The 15,706-nt window shown below is 38.8% G+C and overlaps 1 protein-coding gene across 14 annotated transcripts in view; it reads right to left on the bottom strand.

Moving 5' to 3' along the window:
* The window catches only part of ASB15 (ankyrin repeat and SOCS box containing 15), a 57,674-nt gene that overhangs the window by 9,421 nt on the left and 32,547 nt on the right, over window positions 1-15,706 (bottom strand). For 6 of the 14 annotated variants that reach the window (XM_051848916.2, XM_051848917.2, XM_070071269.1 and 3 more), the window contains 6 exons: window positions 15,407-15,478; window positions 10,260-10,368; window positions 8,650-8,702; window positions 8,430-8,561; window positions 6,873-7,031; window positions 1,523-1,768 (listed from right to left, as the gene is read on the bottom strand). In XM_051848916.2, the coding sequence (XP_051704876.1) occupies window positions 1,523-1,768; window positions 6,873-7,031; window positions 8,430-8,561; window positions 8,650-8,702; window positions 10,260-10,366 (697 nt within the window). In that variant the 5' untranslated portion in view covers window positions 10,367-10,368; window positions 15,407-15,478. The remainder of the gene's footprint in view (window positions 1-1,522; window positions 1,769-6,872; window positions 7,032-8,429; window positions 8,562-8,649; window positions 8,703-10,259; window positions 10,369-15,406; window positions 15,479-15,706) is intronic. The other 8 variants (XM_051848918.2, XM_051848919.2, XM_051848921.2 and 5 more) reach the window with 4 other exon arrangements.

Here is a 15,706-nt window from a genome sequence, read left to right as displayed (position 1 = left end):
AATTATGGTTCTGCTGCTGATGGTGAGAGTTGGGCAGTTATTATTTCTGCATATCTGCCCCTCTGCCCCTCTGCATCCATACCTTGCAATAACACAGCATGAACTTTTCATGGCGCTTATTTGATAATTCAATGAGGATACATGGGTGAGGGCTGCAAAACGGTAGTTTTTTGTTTTGTTTTGTTTTGTTTTTTCCCCAGAGAGGGTCCTTGGGGATCATGTGGTCCTAGCCTTCATGTACACATGAGGAAACCAAGGACCAGATATGAAGTAACTATGCCAGCATCTCATAACAAGTAGGTGACAGAAATCAGGTGAGGAAGAGGTCTCTCATCTCCTTGTCCTGCAGTTCTATAAAGCTCTTTGGAGAGTTTAGAGGACAGCAATGTGACAATCTACCCTGGAGAACTAGGAAAGAATTTAGTAAAATGGGGCCTTAAGAGACTGACTTTGGGCCGGCGCCGTGGCTCACTATGCTAATCCTCCACCTTGCGGCGCCGGCACACCGGGTTCTAGTCCCGGTCGGGGCGCCGGATTCTATCCCGGTTGCCCCTCTTCCAGGCCAGCTCTCTGCTGTGGCCAGGGAGTGCAGTGGAGGATGGCCCAAGTGCTTGGGCCCTGCACCCCATGGGAGACCAGGATAAGTACCTGGCTCCTACCATCGGATCAGCGCGGTGCGCCGGCCGCAGCGCGCCAGCCGCGGCGGCCATGGGAGGGTGAACCAACGGCAAAGGAAAACCTCTTTTTCTCTGTCTCTCTCTCTCACTGTCCACTCTGCCTATCAAAAAATAAAATAAATTAAAAAAAAAAAGAGAGACTGACTTGAATTGTGGTGGAAAGTCTTGCCGATGAGGGCAGGGACCTGACTCAAACTCAGGGTAAATACCAGGTATGCTTTGGGATACTGCAAATTTATTTGGCTGAAGCACAGGATACAAGACCGGAGTGATGAAGGTAAGCCTGGAAAAACAATTAAATGATAAGGAGGGCGATGTTTTGAAAAAGTTCTCCTTTAGGGAGAAGAACCAAGTTGCAAAGTGTAGAATGGATCCACAGATCTCGAGAATAGTTAGGGAATGATCAAATTGGTCCAAGAACGATCAGAAGAGACTGATCAGGATGTTTGAAAAATTGTAATTACAGAAACAAGAGAGACGCCATAGGACTTTGCAACTGATTGAATTTGGGAAAGTAGGTGGGGGAGGCATTAGTCCTGTTGGAGAATAATTATTATAGTAGAAATAATAGGAGGAATCAGTTTAGAAGATGAAAGCGAGATCCTCCTGTATCATCTATGTGAAAACGGGCTGTCTCTAAAGACAGCAATCAGGGCTAGACTTCCAGATTTGTAGGTCACAATGCATAGGGCTTAGTGGAGTCTTGGAAAAGGGCCTGTGGAGGGGGCTAGCTATAAGCCTTATGCCCAGTTACATTCAGAGAAGGAAGTGGAGGCTGTGAGGAATGGAGAAAAGGCATTTGGGAGGCAGGACAAGTGAGAGCAGTGTCATTCCTTTTCACCTACCTTTGTGGATTAGATGCTCTAATACATCACAGTGACCATACTCAGCAGCAACACCTAATGGTGTGACTCCAAACCCATCTCTCAGGTGCACGTTGCCTCCATGTCTCAGCAGCAGAGCTATGATATCCTTTCGGCCTTGCTTGGCTGCTTCATGCATTGCTGACCATCGCTTGACGCAGGGCTGATCAAGGCTGGTGTTGTGTTTGATCAGAGAAGATACCATGTCATAGGAGCCCTTTTTAACAGCTGGAAAATGATTTCAAAAAAAAGTAGCCAACAATAGGCATATTAACATGAATACTTGATGATATTGAGCTCATTACCAAATTTATTATCAAAGTAGTTATTAACTATTCCTCTTCCTTCTACAAGGACATATTGTATCTCTCATACCCCTTCTATTTCTTATGCCCAAGTTTCTATTTGTAGAGTATTAGTGTGCAAGATAATACTGCCTTTTCTTTAAGACCCGGGGGAGAAGAGTTGCATGGAAAAGGCACATGACTAGGATAGGAAGTTTTCTGAGTACTTTTTCTAGATTTTAATCTCTTCACCAACCAAATGGAAATATTGTCTGTTGTTGGGTTGTGTAAATTAAGCCTTGTATATAAAATACTTAGTATTGTACCAAGTATATAATAGGAGTTCAATAAATTATTATTACTAATATGATTTTGTCACTCTTAGAACCCTGGAACCCCATATGTAAATAGCTTATTAAATTTCCCCCTATAGAAACAGATTTCCCCCCTGTGAACTATAGCAGTAATTATTAAATGAATTTTCTCTATTTTCAATGGGAAGTTAACAATAGTTAACAATTGTATAGAATCTTGGCAGTTCAGCTATTCCAAATAGATGAAGTATGTGACAGCTAATGTAGTACAATTTAGGAGAGTAACTAAATCAGATGCCTGTCTCTCTCTCCCTCTGCTTGTCTGTAATAGCTGAAATTGCATTTAAATGGTGTCTTTTTCCCTTCTGGATTATTTCTTAATAATTGTCCCTGTTTTGATGTATATAATTCTAGCACATTTTTTTTCTTTTCAATGAGTAAAATTTTAAAAGAAGCATATAGTTTACATTTACTCATGTAATGTGGTGTCTTTTTCCCTTCTGGATTATTTCTTAATAATTGTCCCTGTTTTGATGTGTGTAATTCTAGCACATTTTTTTTTCTTTTCAATGAGTAAAATTTTAAAAGAAGCATATAGGTTACATTTACTCATCCACTCAATATTGTTTGTTTATTCACTCAGTTAATATGTGCTATTTATGTGAAAGGCTCTGTTTTGGGCACAGTGGACTATAGGAAAAAGATTTGGTCCTCATTCAGGACATTTAAAGTTCTCACAGCAGAAGTTTATACTTATGTCTTCTCTTTGAAGACAGACCCAAAATGTGGCCTTTCACTAGGTAAGGCAGGAGTATGAGGCCTTCTAGAACATTCTGGGCACTGAGGAGGCAGCATGCACCAAAGATCTAAGGCCAGGATGAGGAAAACAGCTCCAAATGGACTAACAGGAGGATGAGGACAAACTGCCCATTTCACCTAATGACAGGCAAGCTATGACTGAGGTGGGATCCCAGTGTTTCTCCTGCTCACTGTCTGCAGTGGAACCTGTTGACAAATGCCACCCTGCATTGCCCAGCTGCTACTGGAAGCTCTAATTACAGGGGATGACCTCATCCTAGCTGGTGTTACTGCAGAGCAAACATCAAGCAAGCTAAACAAACTATGAGAAATGTGTCCTCATTTATCTTCTTGCTCCTATTGCAGTTTTATAATTAGAAAAAGTGCATTAAAACTATCATCCTCTTCTCTCATGTTGTTTCTTTTTTGACTCAGAGAACATATTGATTAGTGACATTCATCTTTATTCAAGAAAATAATAGCATTTTTAGGACATCTTCAATTAAACATATTTTTTTAAATCAAAGCTTCAGTTCCATTTTAAATTTTTGGCACCCAAGAATATATTTCTTATAGATATAGTAAGGAAAATTGTGGGAAACTCCTGTTAAGCAAATTCATGAAGACATACTTAACCAAAAATGACTGAAGTAATGAAAATTCTTTCCTTCTTGTTATTTATTTCTTTGAGAGGTGGAGTTATAGAGAGAGGGAGAGATAGAGAAAAAGGTGTTCCATCTGCTGGTTCACCCCCCCAAATGGCCACAATGGCCAGTGGGCCGATATGAAGCCAGGAGCTAGAAGCTTCCTCCAGTTTTCTCATGTGGGTACAGAGGCCCAAGCACTTGGGTCATCTTCCACTGCTTTCTCAGGCCATAAGCAGAGAGCTGGATTGGAATAGGAGCAGCTGGGACATGAACCGGTTCCCATATGGGATGTGAGTGCCACAGATGAGGCTTAACCTACTAAACCACAATGCCAGCCCCGAAGAAAATATTTAAAGGACAGTATTGGCGTCTGATAGCTGATTAAAGGGTTGGCGCTGTGGTATAGCTGGTAAAGCTGCTGTTTGGGGTGCCAGAATCCCACACAGACACTGGTTCCAGTCCTGGCTGCTCCTCTTTTGATCCAGCTCTCTGCTATGGCCTGGGAAAGCAATAAAAGGTGGCCCAAGTGCTTGGGTCCCTGCACCCATGTGGGAGATGCTGACAAAGCTCCTGGCTCCTGGCTTCAGATCGGCCTAGCTCTGGCCATTGCAACCATATGGGGAGTGAACCAGCGGATGGAAGATCTTTCCATCTGTCTTTCTCTCTCTGTAATTCTGCCTTTCAAATAAATAAATAAATATTTTTTAAAAAGCTGATTAAGTAAAGTAAGAATTTAAAAAGTTCTTAAGCTTTTATACACTTATAAAAAACAGTAGAATCTATTATACATAAACTAAAAATTCTTTAGAATTTAAAATTTTAAAATTTAGAATTCTTTAGAATTCCTTTAGAAATTTTAATTTTTAAATTTATATCGTCTATATAATGCTTAAAGAAAAATAAATTTCAGTTAAAGCGTTCAGGGAATTTACACATATTATAGGCACTTTTGAACATTTTATAGCTTAAGTTTTAAATTCATTTTTTCTTTCTTTTTCTGACTATCTGTATTTTGCTTATGTCTTTTACTTATCATCAGCCATGAATGATTTTCTGACTCATAAAGCCTACAGAGGTTTCTAAGGTACTTTGACAAGAGCTAGAAAACTGAAAGAGGAGAGGTGCAGAGGGTATATATTGATTTGTGAGAATGTCACAGCTGTGAAAATATCAGAAGTAAAATGAACTGACCTTTAAACAGCAGAAGGTCATGCAGTATGGAGGGCAGCAGAACTGATGCTGTGCCAAGCACATCCCTGCCCTCCTCCTCACCCCATGCTCCCTTAGCCAGGAGAAACTTGGAATTGTCCCACTGGGGAAAAGTGACAAGTCCAGAAGGGTGGGCAGAGGGAGTCCAAGTGCAAAACCCCTTTAATAAGTGTCAGAGAGTCACACATCCAATGTCTACCACCAGCCAGCCAGATGGAACTTGACTGTGGTGCACCAAAGTGCCTTTAAGTATTGGTCAAGTGATGGCTAGGGAAGAAATTTCCTGGAAGTGACAAAATGATTATTATCTTGGCCAACCAAGGATATTCCATAAACAGAGATAGGGATGATGGCATCAGGCTAAGAAAAGTAAAAAGTACCTCATACAGAGAAAAAGAGGAACAATACAAGCTAGAGGATTGTGAATAGCAAATTTCAAAGCAGCCCAGTGGTTCCAGAACAAAACCAAAGAAATGCCACAGATAACCCATTTCCCCATAGAACCTACAAAGACTTTATGTGATTTTCATCACCAACGTCCTGGGTATGCCAACCCAAGAAAGAGCCCTTTGTCCAGATGTGTGGGTGGGGGGGTTGGAAGAGAACACCTCCAGATATTCCTTCTTAGAGACTTTTATCCTCTCTTTGACATAACCAATTGACACTGCAAATATGTTATTTCTAAAAGTTAATTCTACTTCCACTCTGATAAGTTACTGATAAGATTCCCACAGTTTAGAAGATACTATAGGAGAAAATTAAACCATCATACAGAACACGGAAATGTATGTAAATTTTTAATATTATATTGTGGCATTAAAGAAAAATACAAACAAATCAGTGATAATCAAAACTTAGTTGTCATTTAAGAAATAAGTGGATTGAAAATAGCATTGGAGAATCATTAGCTATTTGCCAAGTGAAACAATACATTCATTCAATTCTGGAAAAGAGTACCTTTTTTGTAAACCTTGAAGGGTATCTATAGTAGGAGAAGAAGTACATGGATATTGTTGCAAACATTCCATGGGTTATGTTGCCTTTTTTTAAAAAAAAAAAAAAAAAGCGGATCACCTTAAGAGTGGCAAAACAACCTATAGATACATAGGTGCATATTCCACTTGGTGCAGGCAGAGCATGCTCAGGAAAAGAATCCTGATTTATTTATGGAAAGCACATGTTACTGCAACACAAACACTTAATGGCATTTATCAGAGACTGTCTGCTAATGTTGCATGTACAGCCCTCAACACTCAGCTGAACTTGTTCCTTATAATTCATGCTTCCCCCTTTCCTTTTAGCAACAGAATCTCCCAAGTATTAGCTGTTCCCAGGCCATCCAGGTAAACACTAACTATACTAACTATCCCAGATTCCCTTATACCTTTTTTTTTTTTTTTTTTTTTTTTTTTTTTTTTTTTTTTTTTTGGACAGGCAGAGTGGATAGTGAGAGAGAGAGACAGAGAGAAAGGGCTTCCTTTGCCATTGGTTCACCCTCTAATGGCCGCCGCTAGCGTGCTGCGGCCGGCGCACCGCGCTGATCTGAAGGCATGAGCCAGGTGCTTCTCCTGGTCTCCCATGTGGGTGCAGGGCCCAAGCACTTGGGCCATCCTCCACTGCCTTCCTGGGCCACAGCAGAGAGCTGGCCTGGAAGAGGGGCAACCGCTTGATTCTAGTTTAGCCTGATTACTGTGACAGACACCTGGTGTCTCATTTTGAGGTCACCTGCTTTTCCTCTTTCTTCTGGCTGCTTGTTGCACAAGCAACATTCCTTGAAATGAGATCCTACCTAGCAAATATTCCTTCAAACTTGGCACCTCTGGCTTCATGACTTTAATTCAGATTCCTCCTTGTTAGTTGCATTCTCTATAATTGGGTTCTGAAAGCTGCACCCATATTTCACATTTGGAAAGTAAAATCATAGGACAGTTGAAATGGGAGTTAGGGGAGGGGCTCACGGGATAGAAGAAATTGAGGTAAAATAATTTTATCCAAGACACAATGGTTTCCAACAAATACTTATTAAATATTCCTTATTTGTTTTAAACTATGAAAGTTCTAGGGAAAAAAGGTCATTTACCAATCAGAAGCGGTGTCTCTCCTTTGTCATTTTTTGTGTTGGGCCACACACCCTTCTCTAGTAAAATTCTTACATTTTCCACCATACCAGCTTTGACTGCCAAAGTCAAGGGTGTTTCTCCATCACAGGTCTTGAATTCCCACAGAGTCTTATAAGATGCTGAGATGTGAAAGCATTGTGTTGAGAATTTTCAAACATTGACTTAAAAGATATCATAGAGAGCAGAATAACCCAAAGTTATACACACCAGATTGAACAAAATCAATTGATGAAAAAGTGAAACATCTTTAACATCCTGTGTCTGTCTGTCTGTCTGTCTAGTTTTCTAGCTGGTGGCTCTATTTCCGTTATCTCCCAGAACAGAGAACTAGTGAGAAACCCTGAAAGTTGAAAGAAGATATGCTCATAGCATCTGTACGATACTGAGATGTGAGAAGCACTATGTTATAACAATCATCACAAGTTGAGTATCCCTAGTCTGAACACCTTTTCTCTGAAGTGCTCCAATATGTCAAACTTATTGAACACTGACATGGGAAACCACGTAAGAAAATTCTAGATCTGAGCTTATGTGATGGGTCACAACCAAAATACAAGAGTACTAAAAATATACATTGGGGTGGGTGGTTGGCCTAGCATTAAGAAGTCCACATTCCATCTTAAAGTGCCTGGGTTCAAGTCCCAATTCCATTCCTGCTTCCAGCTTTCTTCCAGGGAAGATATTGGAAGGAAGTGGTGATGGCTCAAGTAGGTGTGTCCCTGATACCACGTGGGAGACTTGAGTTGAGTTCCTGGTTCCCGGTTTTAGCCCCAGGCCTGCTCTTGACTGTTATAGGCATTTGGGAAATGAACCAGCAGATGTCAACTGTCTCCCTCTCTCCCTTATGTCTCTCTTTCTCTCAAAAAATATTCTGTAAAATTACACAGGCTATGTGTATAAAGTGTATATAAAAATGAATTTCATATTTAGACTTCAGTTCTATGCTCAAGATAAGTCACAATGCATATAAAATATTCCAAAATCAGAACAAAATTAAAAACCCAAAATGCTCTGATTCCAGGTGTTTCAGATAAGGGATAGTCAACATGAACTAATGTTTAACATTGGGTATATTTATCGCAATATGTGTTCATGTTTATATTATGAAAAATATGTAATGTAAGGACAAATATAAGTACTGCTTGTTGCAGTAAATAATAATCTTTTGGAAACTCAAAAGGTAGTTTGTTGTAAAAATAAGACTTCCAAAAGAAAAAGCCTTAATATTGAATCAACTGATTCATTATATTTATAAACTTTCATCATTTTAGGGTGCTAGCCTCACCTTCCCCCCAACTTATATCACATTCTTAAATCAAAAGATGCACGGAATGATCCCTGAAGTCACAAAATGAGCTCTTTTTTGTATTCTGAGTTTAAAACATCTGTAATGCCTTTTTCACACTTCAAAAACACTTTTCTTTTCTATTTCTTTCCATTTGTTATGTTCATTGGCAGCATCCATAACTTCTATATTCTAGCTCTGGTTTGGTCAAAGCGGTTTTATGTTTTCTTACCATCCAGAACAATCTCAAGTATTTGTTGCAAGGGTTGAACAACAGCTTCATGCAGTGGAAACCATCCTTTTTCATCAGCTTCATCCAGAGCATATTTATACTTCACATATTCCTGGAGCTCAAGAATGTGACCTAAATTAAGTACATTGAGGCGTAACAAAGCTTATCTTTGCAAGGTGGAATCACCATCCACGCCACTATAGACAGTACGCCCGTTTACCTTGCTTTATTGCCTCCACAAGTTTTCTGTTTTGCTCACTTAAGGGTACAAATCTACCAGAGAAAGAAAAAGAAGCCATGCTTATACTAGTGGTATACTTCAGGGAACCAAAAAGCTTAATGTATATTGTTCTTGTACATAATTTTAATGAAAAGAGCTATAAGAAATGCACAAATCTGAGTTTTTCTACTTTAAAAAATGTAAAGGTCTGGGAGCCAAATACAGTGTATTTTGTGATACACTGGATCTAAGGATATTAATGAAGATGACAAAACACAACATTATGATACTGTTGTGAGATCTCCATAAGCAGCAAAAAAAAAAAAAAAAAAAAAAAAAAGAGTAAACCAAGGGAGTGAAAGAAGAAGACCTGTGTTCAGGTCACAGCCTGATTTTGTGATTTGGAAATAGGGGTGGAATTAGTCTTTTTGGGTACTTATTTCTCATCTGAGAAAAAAGGCTCTTTAAGGCTTCTTCCAACTTTAAAAAAATCTGTACTCATTAACTGTTTGATGCTTTGAACTTAATAATTGCTAATTAGACACTTGGGAACTTGTGGTCCACATTGCATGTTAGAGTCTTTTAATCAATTTATCCACAAGTGAAAATAGGCAGAGTATTAACTGAACAAACTCCCAATCACTGGCCCAGCAGGGCATTATTTAAACCCTCATGGCAATTCTCTGGCATGTGATTATTAGATTGAAACGAGGAATTTCATAACAAATTTATTTAACTCTATTAAGCAGAAACATCTGCTGGCATTCTGGTGTGGTAAATGACTCCTGGGGGACTCTCAAGCTCTAAAATATGTTAGGGAGGAGGGAAAGATGAAAAATACCAGAAATTTAAATGTAATATTTCCATTTTAAAAGCTCAGAAGTCGTAATTTCATAGCACTCAAACTATCAAAATAATACCAAATTCCAGAATGCATGGTATGGTAGAATGTAAATGTAAACTGTAGTTTATTTTTATCAGAAGTATAATATGTGCTTTTCAAGAGAGAAGTTCACTTTTGTAGTTTTAAACCTTACAACTCCTACTTATATAATACCTCAGTGTTATGTGTATTTTACCTTGTTAACTCCTGTCATTTGGCTAATAGACAATTAAGTAAGTGGTAGTTTATATATTACTTTTGCATATTTAATAAAATTCTATGACTTTTCTCCAATTCATTGAACCTATAGGCTTAGGTGGATTAGCATTATTCTTCATGTTTTAAAGATGCAGAACTGAAATATGTCATTTGTAAAGGGTCAGCTGAGACTGCAGAAGAGCAGGCTCTCGTGTAGACCTCTATATTCCTGTATGAAGTGTAGTTGCAAATTTGTTCAAACTACTCCCTGCCTTTTTTTCACTCTACATTAATTCAATTAGGAGTTTTTTCATCTAGACTATTTTCTTTTTCCAAATGAGGGAGGTATTTGTGAAAGATCGTATTTCTAAAATGCGTACATGGTGGCCTTTGCAAAGATATTCAGTTCCCAACCAGAAAAATAAGGGTTAGCATTTTTCTAAAGAAATCAGAAAATTGCCCATTTGATCTTACAACAAAATGAATACCATGAAGAAATTTAGTTGAGAATAGTCTATTTGAAGGTTACCTTTCGGGATAAAATACATTCTTGCTGGCTTCAATCGATTCTTGAATACTGAGCTGAATATCATAACTTGTAAGATGGTCTTCATCAAAGTCATCATTATCACCCATGCCTGCATATAATTTTGAAAGAGGCAGTTTCTTATTTTCGGTAATATAGAATAACATGCAAAATGCAAAGTGAAAAGTGAAATTGTATTTACCTTTCCCTATCAATGAAAACAAACACAGTACATTTTAATCCATATAATACATGAAATCCATTTGATTAACTGAGTGTGTCCTCATTGTTGAAACTTTGAATTATCTGCCCTTTGGGTATCCACATTTTCTAATTTTTGACTTCTTTTAGTTATGGCTGCAGTTGGGTTTATAAGAATTCACCTTCCCCAAGATTCTGATTTATGCTAATTTTGCCCATTTAGTTTGCTCAGCACAGTAGACAGTTACAACTCAATCCAAGGAGAAATGGAACACAGGAAATAAGGGAGCAGTGATTTCTAAGGTCCGAGGTGTCTCAGAGCATTCTTTGAACAGTTGAGATGAGGACCATCCTAATTCCAGCCATAGATAGAGACCAGCCCTGTGTAGACCAGCCCTCCTTCCCTTACACATCTCTATCTGTTACAAGCCATTGCTGTCAACTGCCCATCCCTCCTGATGATAATACATTAAAATGTAGATTATTTTTCCTTGGCATATCTCTTCCAAATATCAAGTGAATATCTTGACTATTACATCAGTTATTTTGTCATAGTTACAGAGAAAATGTAGTAAGTAAATCAAAATAGTTCTAAAGCTGTGTTGACTTATCAATATGAAATTATCTTTGATTAGTGTTACTTTTTGAGGCAAAATCTATTCTCTGTGTGAAATTTTACACCATAATATGTCTATTCAAGGGAAAACAATCAGAACAGTCTTCAGGGAATTTCCAAAACAGATTTGACATGTGTTTTCCCTCTCCTTATTCCTCAAGGCTAGATAATCTCAAACTCTAAAGACACTTCACAAATTGGTAGACAAGGTCTCTGACCTATGGACAAACTGCATACCCACTCAATGAAGTCGTTATGGTTTTATTGTTCATCATGTATACCAGAGGCCTTATTATCACCACAAAGGGGGAATATGATGGTGACAATGTTCAGAGAGTGCATATGAGACAGTGGCATAATGCCACTAAATCCGCTCCCTCATATTGTGAGATCCCAGTCTCCTCAAAGACTAATGTTGGATCACTGTAGAAATCCTATTATCAAATAGGTTCAAATGGTACTTTACTTTTTATTTATTGTTTATTGGTTCATTGTCTGTCTCCTCCTCCTAGAATGTAACTAGATAAGAGCAGAGACTGTAACAGCAGTACTGAGATATGTTGCCATGGTCTCTAAATGTGTGTTGTGTGAGTGAATGAGTTAATAAATAGACACTGAACCATAATTCAGGCTCAGGTTTATTTTTTGAACTGATCATTTCTGCTGGGTGCTGAATCTTTATTTCCACTGAACAGATTTAATTGCTTGCTGTGTGCATGATTCTATTTTTTCTCACTTCTGTGCTTTTAGCTCTTTTTCCTCTTCACTCATGAGATCCTTCCCTCATAGCCACATGCTGCCTTAAGCCTGGCCTCCCTCCCCTGGAAGTCCTAACTACAATTCTTCAATTCTTCTTCAATCTTCTTTATCTGTGAATAACTACTCCTATGTGACACTTTATCCAGCATCTGGATTTACACTCATTCTGTATTTGCTTTGTCAGTTCTTCACATACTCTTTGAACTACTTCATATTTTCACTTGATCTATCAGATTTCTAAGGGAAAGTAAGCAAATCTTACTTTCCTTTTTCTCTGTGCCATTTTCCTCTATTGCCTCTCACAGCCAACTATAGAAAACATCAGCTTTCTGGGATAACTGTAAGAAAGTTGTTGACTCATTACTAACAAGCAGTTAGTCCTTCAAACAGCGCAACTGGATCACAGGTTAAACCTTTGGCATTGCCTGGAGACTTTCTGATATCACTATGGTGTTTGGGGGGACGGCAAAGATCTGGGATTAGTAACAGGATATAGATCCTTTTGTCTATTTAAATCACTAGCTTAAATCTAAGCCCATTTGAAATTTGGGCTTCCAGTATGCGAGACACCACAGGCTCCTTAGAGAACCAAGTTGGTTTGTGGAAAGTTGTCTTTCTCTCTCTCTTTCTTTCTCTCTCTCTTTCTTTCTCTCTCTCTTTCTTTCTCTCTCTCTCTCTCTCTCTTTCTCTCTCTTTCTCTTTCTCTCTCTCTCTTTCTCTCTCTCTCTCTTTCTCTCTCTCTCTCTCTCTTTCTCTCTCTCTCTCTCTCTCTCTTTCTCTCTCTCTCTCTTTCTCTCTTTCTCTCTTTCTCTCTTTCTCTCTTTCTCTCTTTCTCTCTTTCTCTCTTTCTCTCTTTCTCTCTTTCTCTCTTTCTCTCTTTCTCTCTTTCTCTCTTTCTCTCTTTCTTTCTTTCTTTCTTTCTTTCTTTCTTTCTTTCTTTCTTTCTTTCCTTTTTCTTCCTTGGCCCTTTTAACTGCCATCAAAAAGGAAATTATCTAGGTTCTTAACTGTTTTGTATCCCTAATGACAGGAGGGTAGACATGATGGAAAAACCCTTATTGTGAGGAACAACTCCAACCCAATACCAGCTATCCGCAACATCTTACTGCAAACTTGGGATGAAGTTAAGATCACTGGACAAATGTAATAAGGTGTCAGACAAACAATCAAAGGAGGACCAGACCACTGGGATGGACGTGGAGATAATCAAGATGTAAGGAGAAAGGAAGAGGACATTTGTTGATCTCTACTTCAAGTTTAAACAAAGACTCAAAACCAACTGAAGGCTGACAAAACTCCACTGAAAATTAAGTAAAACACCACTCAAGATTATGAGGATAGGCCAGGTTATATTTTGACACTTTTTAAAAAAGAAAGCCTTTCTATCTTTACATTTGATAGGCAGAGAGCAGATGGACAGAGAGACAGATAAAGCTGTACAGACAGAAAGAGATCTTGAATCTACTGGTTCACTCCCAAAATGCTCCCAACAGCAGGGGCTGGACCACTGCTGAAGCTGGGAGCCACGAATTCAATGTGGGTCTCTTACATGGATGGCAGAGATCCAATCACTTGAACCATCAGCTGCTGTTTCCCAGGGTGTGCATTAGGAGGAAGTTGGAATCAGAAGCAGAACGAGGGCTCGAACACAGACTCTCCAATAAGAGACGCAGACATTCATAGCAGTGTCTTAATCACTGAGCCAAACACCCACCCCTTTGAGATCTTTTAAGACCTAGTAATAGGTGTTTCACTTCTTAGTCTAAAAACAGTAACACTCCTTTTAAAAATAATTTTCAATTATTATTATTATTATTTTGAGTATTACCATTATTGTTCTGGAGAAGCCCAATAATGTGATAATTTATTCTTTATAATTAGCTTATTTACAAAACGACTGGGGCAATCACATTGTATAATTAACCTTTTCATTAGAAGCACTAGTTAGGTTTGTGTAGAGTCAGGAAGACATTGGTGAAAGCTATGGATTCTGTCTCCTGAGGGACACATGCCCACTCAAATATTTCATGTGATTTTAGGAAATGCATGGATCCTCTGGATCTCTTTCATGTACCCCTGATAAAGAAGCACTATTTAGCACAAGTGCTAAATGCCAATTATATTATTCTTCTATTAATAGTTACTAGTTTGCTTTACAGATGGGATGAATTAAATCTCCAATTTAGACTATAGGAAAAGGAAACGTTTGGTGGCCATGTAAATTTTACAATGTTTGGTAATAACAGAAATAGTGACAGTAGTAAGAAGTGCTTGCTTTGTTTCAAGTCCTGTACAAAGCATTTTACATACATCACCTTGTTTTAAATCTTCACTGTGATTCTATGTTGTAGGCATTGTAGATTCATTGTGCAGAAATGAAAAATTGGGCTCCAAGAAGTTAAAGACCCACCCACTGTCACAGAGCTGGTAAGCACATTCAGAGCAGAGTGGGGACACCTTCACTTCCAAGGTCTTTCAAAAGCTGCAGGAAAACACCCCCCACACTCTATCGCCCTTAGAATAAAACACTTTAATGGGGCTTTTCACAGCCAGCTCTTGATGACAATAACTTCCAAAAATAAAAAATAGCTTCCAGGGACACATAAATCTTTTTCTTTGGCTCCTTGCAATAAAGCTTTTTTTTTTCTTTTAGGGTGGTCTGAGGTATCCTAAGCTTGTCTCCATTTTTGTTTTGGAATCTAAACATCACTGTCCAAAAAAGGGGGGGGGGGCAGAATCAGCATAGCTTTGGTGCCTGCGTGAAACGGTCAGGAGGTTAGGTGATGTTGCAAGAAATGATGCAGCAGTGAACACGAGTACATGACACTCTCCGCATCGGATTCTGTGAACTACTTCCAAGCCATCAACTGTGCTGATGCCTTACTATTAAGGTGGCTATTAAGTGTGCGATACCCCTCAGAGCTTCTCTGAAACATGGTCACTCCACCAACCTGGAACCAAAGTTCTCCTTTTCCCTGAACAAGCACTAACACATATTACTTCGTTTGTTGTGAATTTTTTAGTTTCTTACTCCTGACGAAATCAAAATTTGTTTAATATTATCTCCCCTAACACCCTGTCTTGGGCATAACAAAATTGAAATCATTTCCATGATACCAAAACAGGGCCAGCCTTAAGAGAATGCGGAGTGGACACAGTTGTTTCTATGGTACAAGGAAGAGCACTGTGTCCATAAATATCATACTGTCCTCACCACCTGTCACATCATTGCCATTCTGTTACATCAGCGAGAGATTCTGTCCTTTAGAGCTTATTGTTCCATTTTCCAATGTCCCCTGTAATGACCCAGTAGTATATCACTGGCCCCCAGTATAGAGCTAGAATTTTTTGGGAGAGCTATTGGGAGTGGCATGGGGCTCAAGGATGACAGACAATCTAAGGCTGAGATTTAGAGGGAGGCGAGAAGAGAGGATCAAAAAAGGCAACATAGGAAAATGTGATTTCCTTCACTATTTAACAGAAGGCCAGCCCAGATCCAAACTTGGGGCTCTGAAGGTGTTGGCTTCTACTGTGTACTAGGGGACCCTGATACACTGAGGAATTTTTCTCTTACCTTGAAACTGCTACAACTCTTGAGTGATGAACTCATCTACTGGAGTCCCAGAGAAAATCATCAAGATTTATCCTATTAGAGGAAAAGCAAGTGTTAAATAGGAAAATTTCATTTTTTGGTTTTGTTATGAAAAGTTATTATATACAAAATAATGGACATTCCACACTTTATTTACAATGTATTTTTTTTTTACTTATTTGACAGGTAGAGTTAGACAGTGAGAGAAAGAGACAGAGAAAAAGGTCTTCCTTCCGTTGGTTCACCCCTAAATGGCCGCCATGGCCGGCACTGCGCCGATCC

Source organism: Oryctolagus cuniculus, chromosome 3 (genome assembly GCF_964237555.1).
Source record: "Oryctolagus cuniculus chromosome 3, mOryCun1.1, whole genome shotgun sequence".
Classification (NCBI taxonomy): domain Eukaryota; kingdom Metazoa; phylum Chordata; class Mammalia; order Lagomorpha; family Leporidae; genus Oryctolagus; species Oryctolagus cuniculus.
This window is presented reverse-complemented; position numbering and strand designations above follow the sequence as displayed.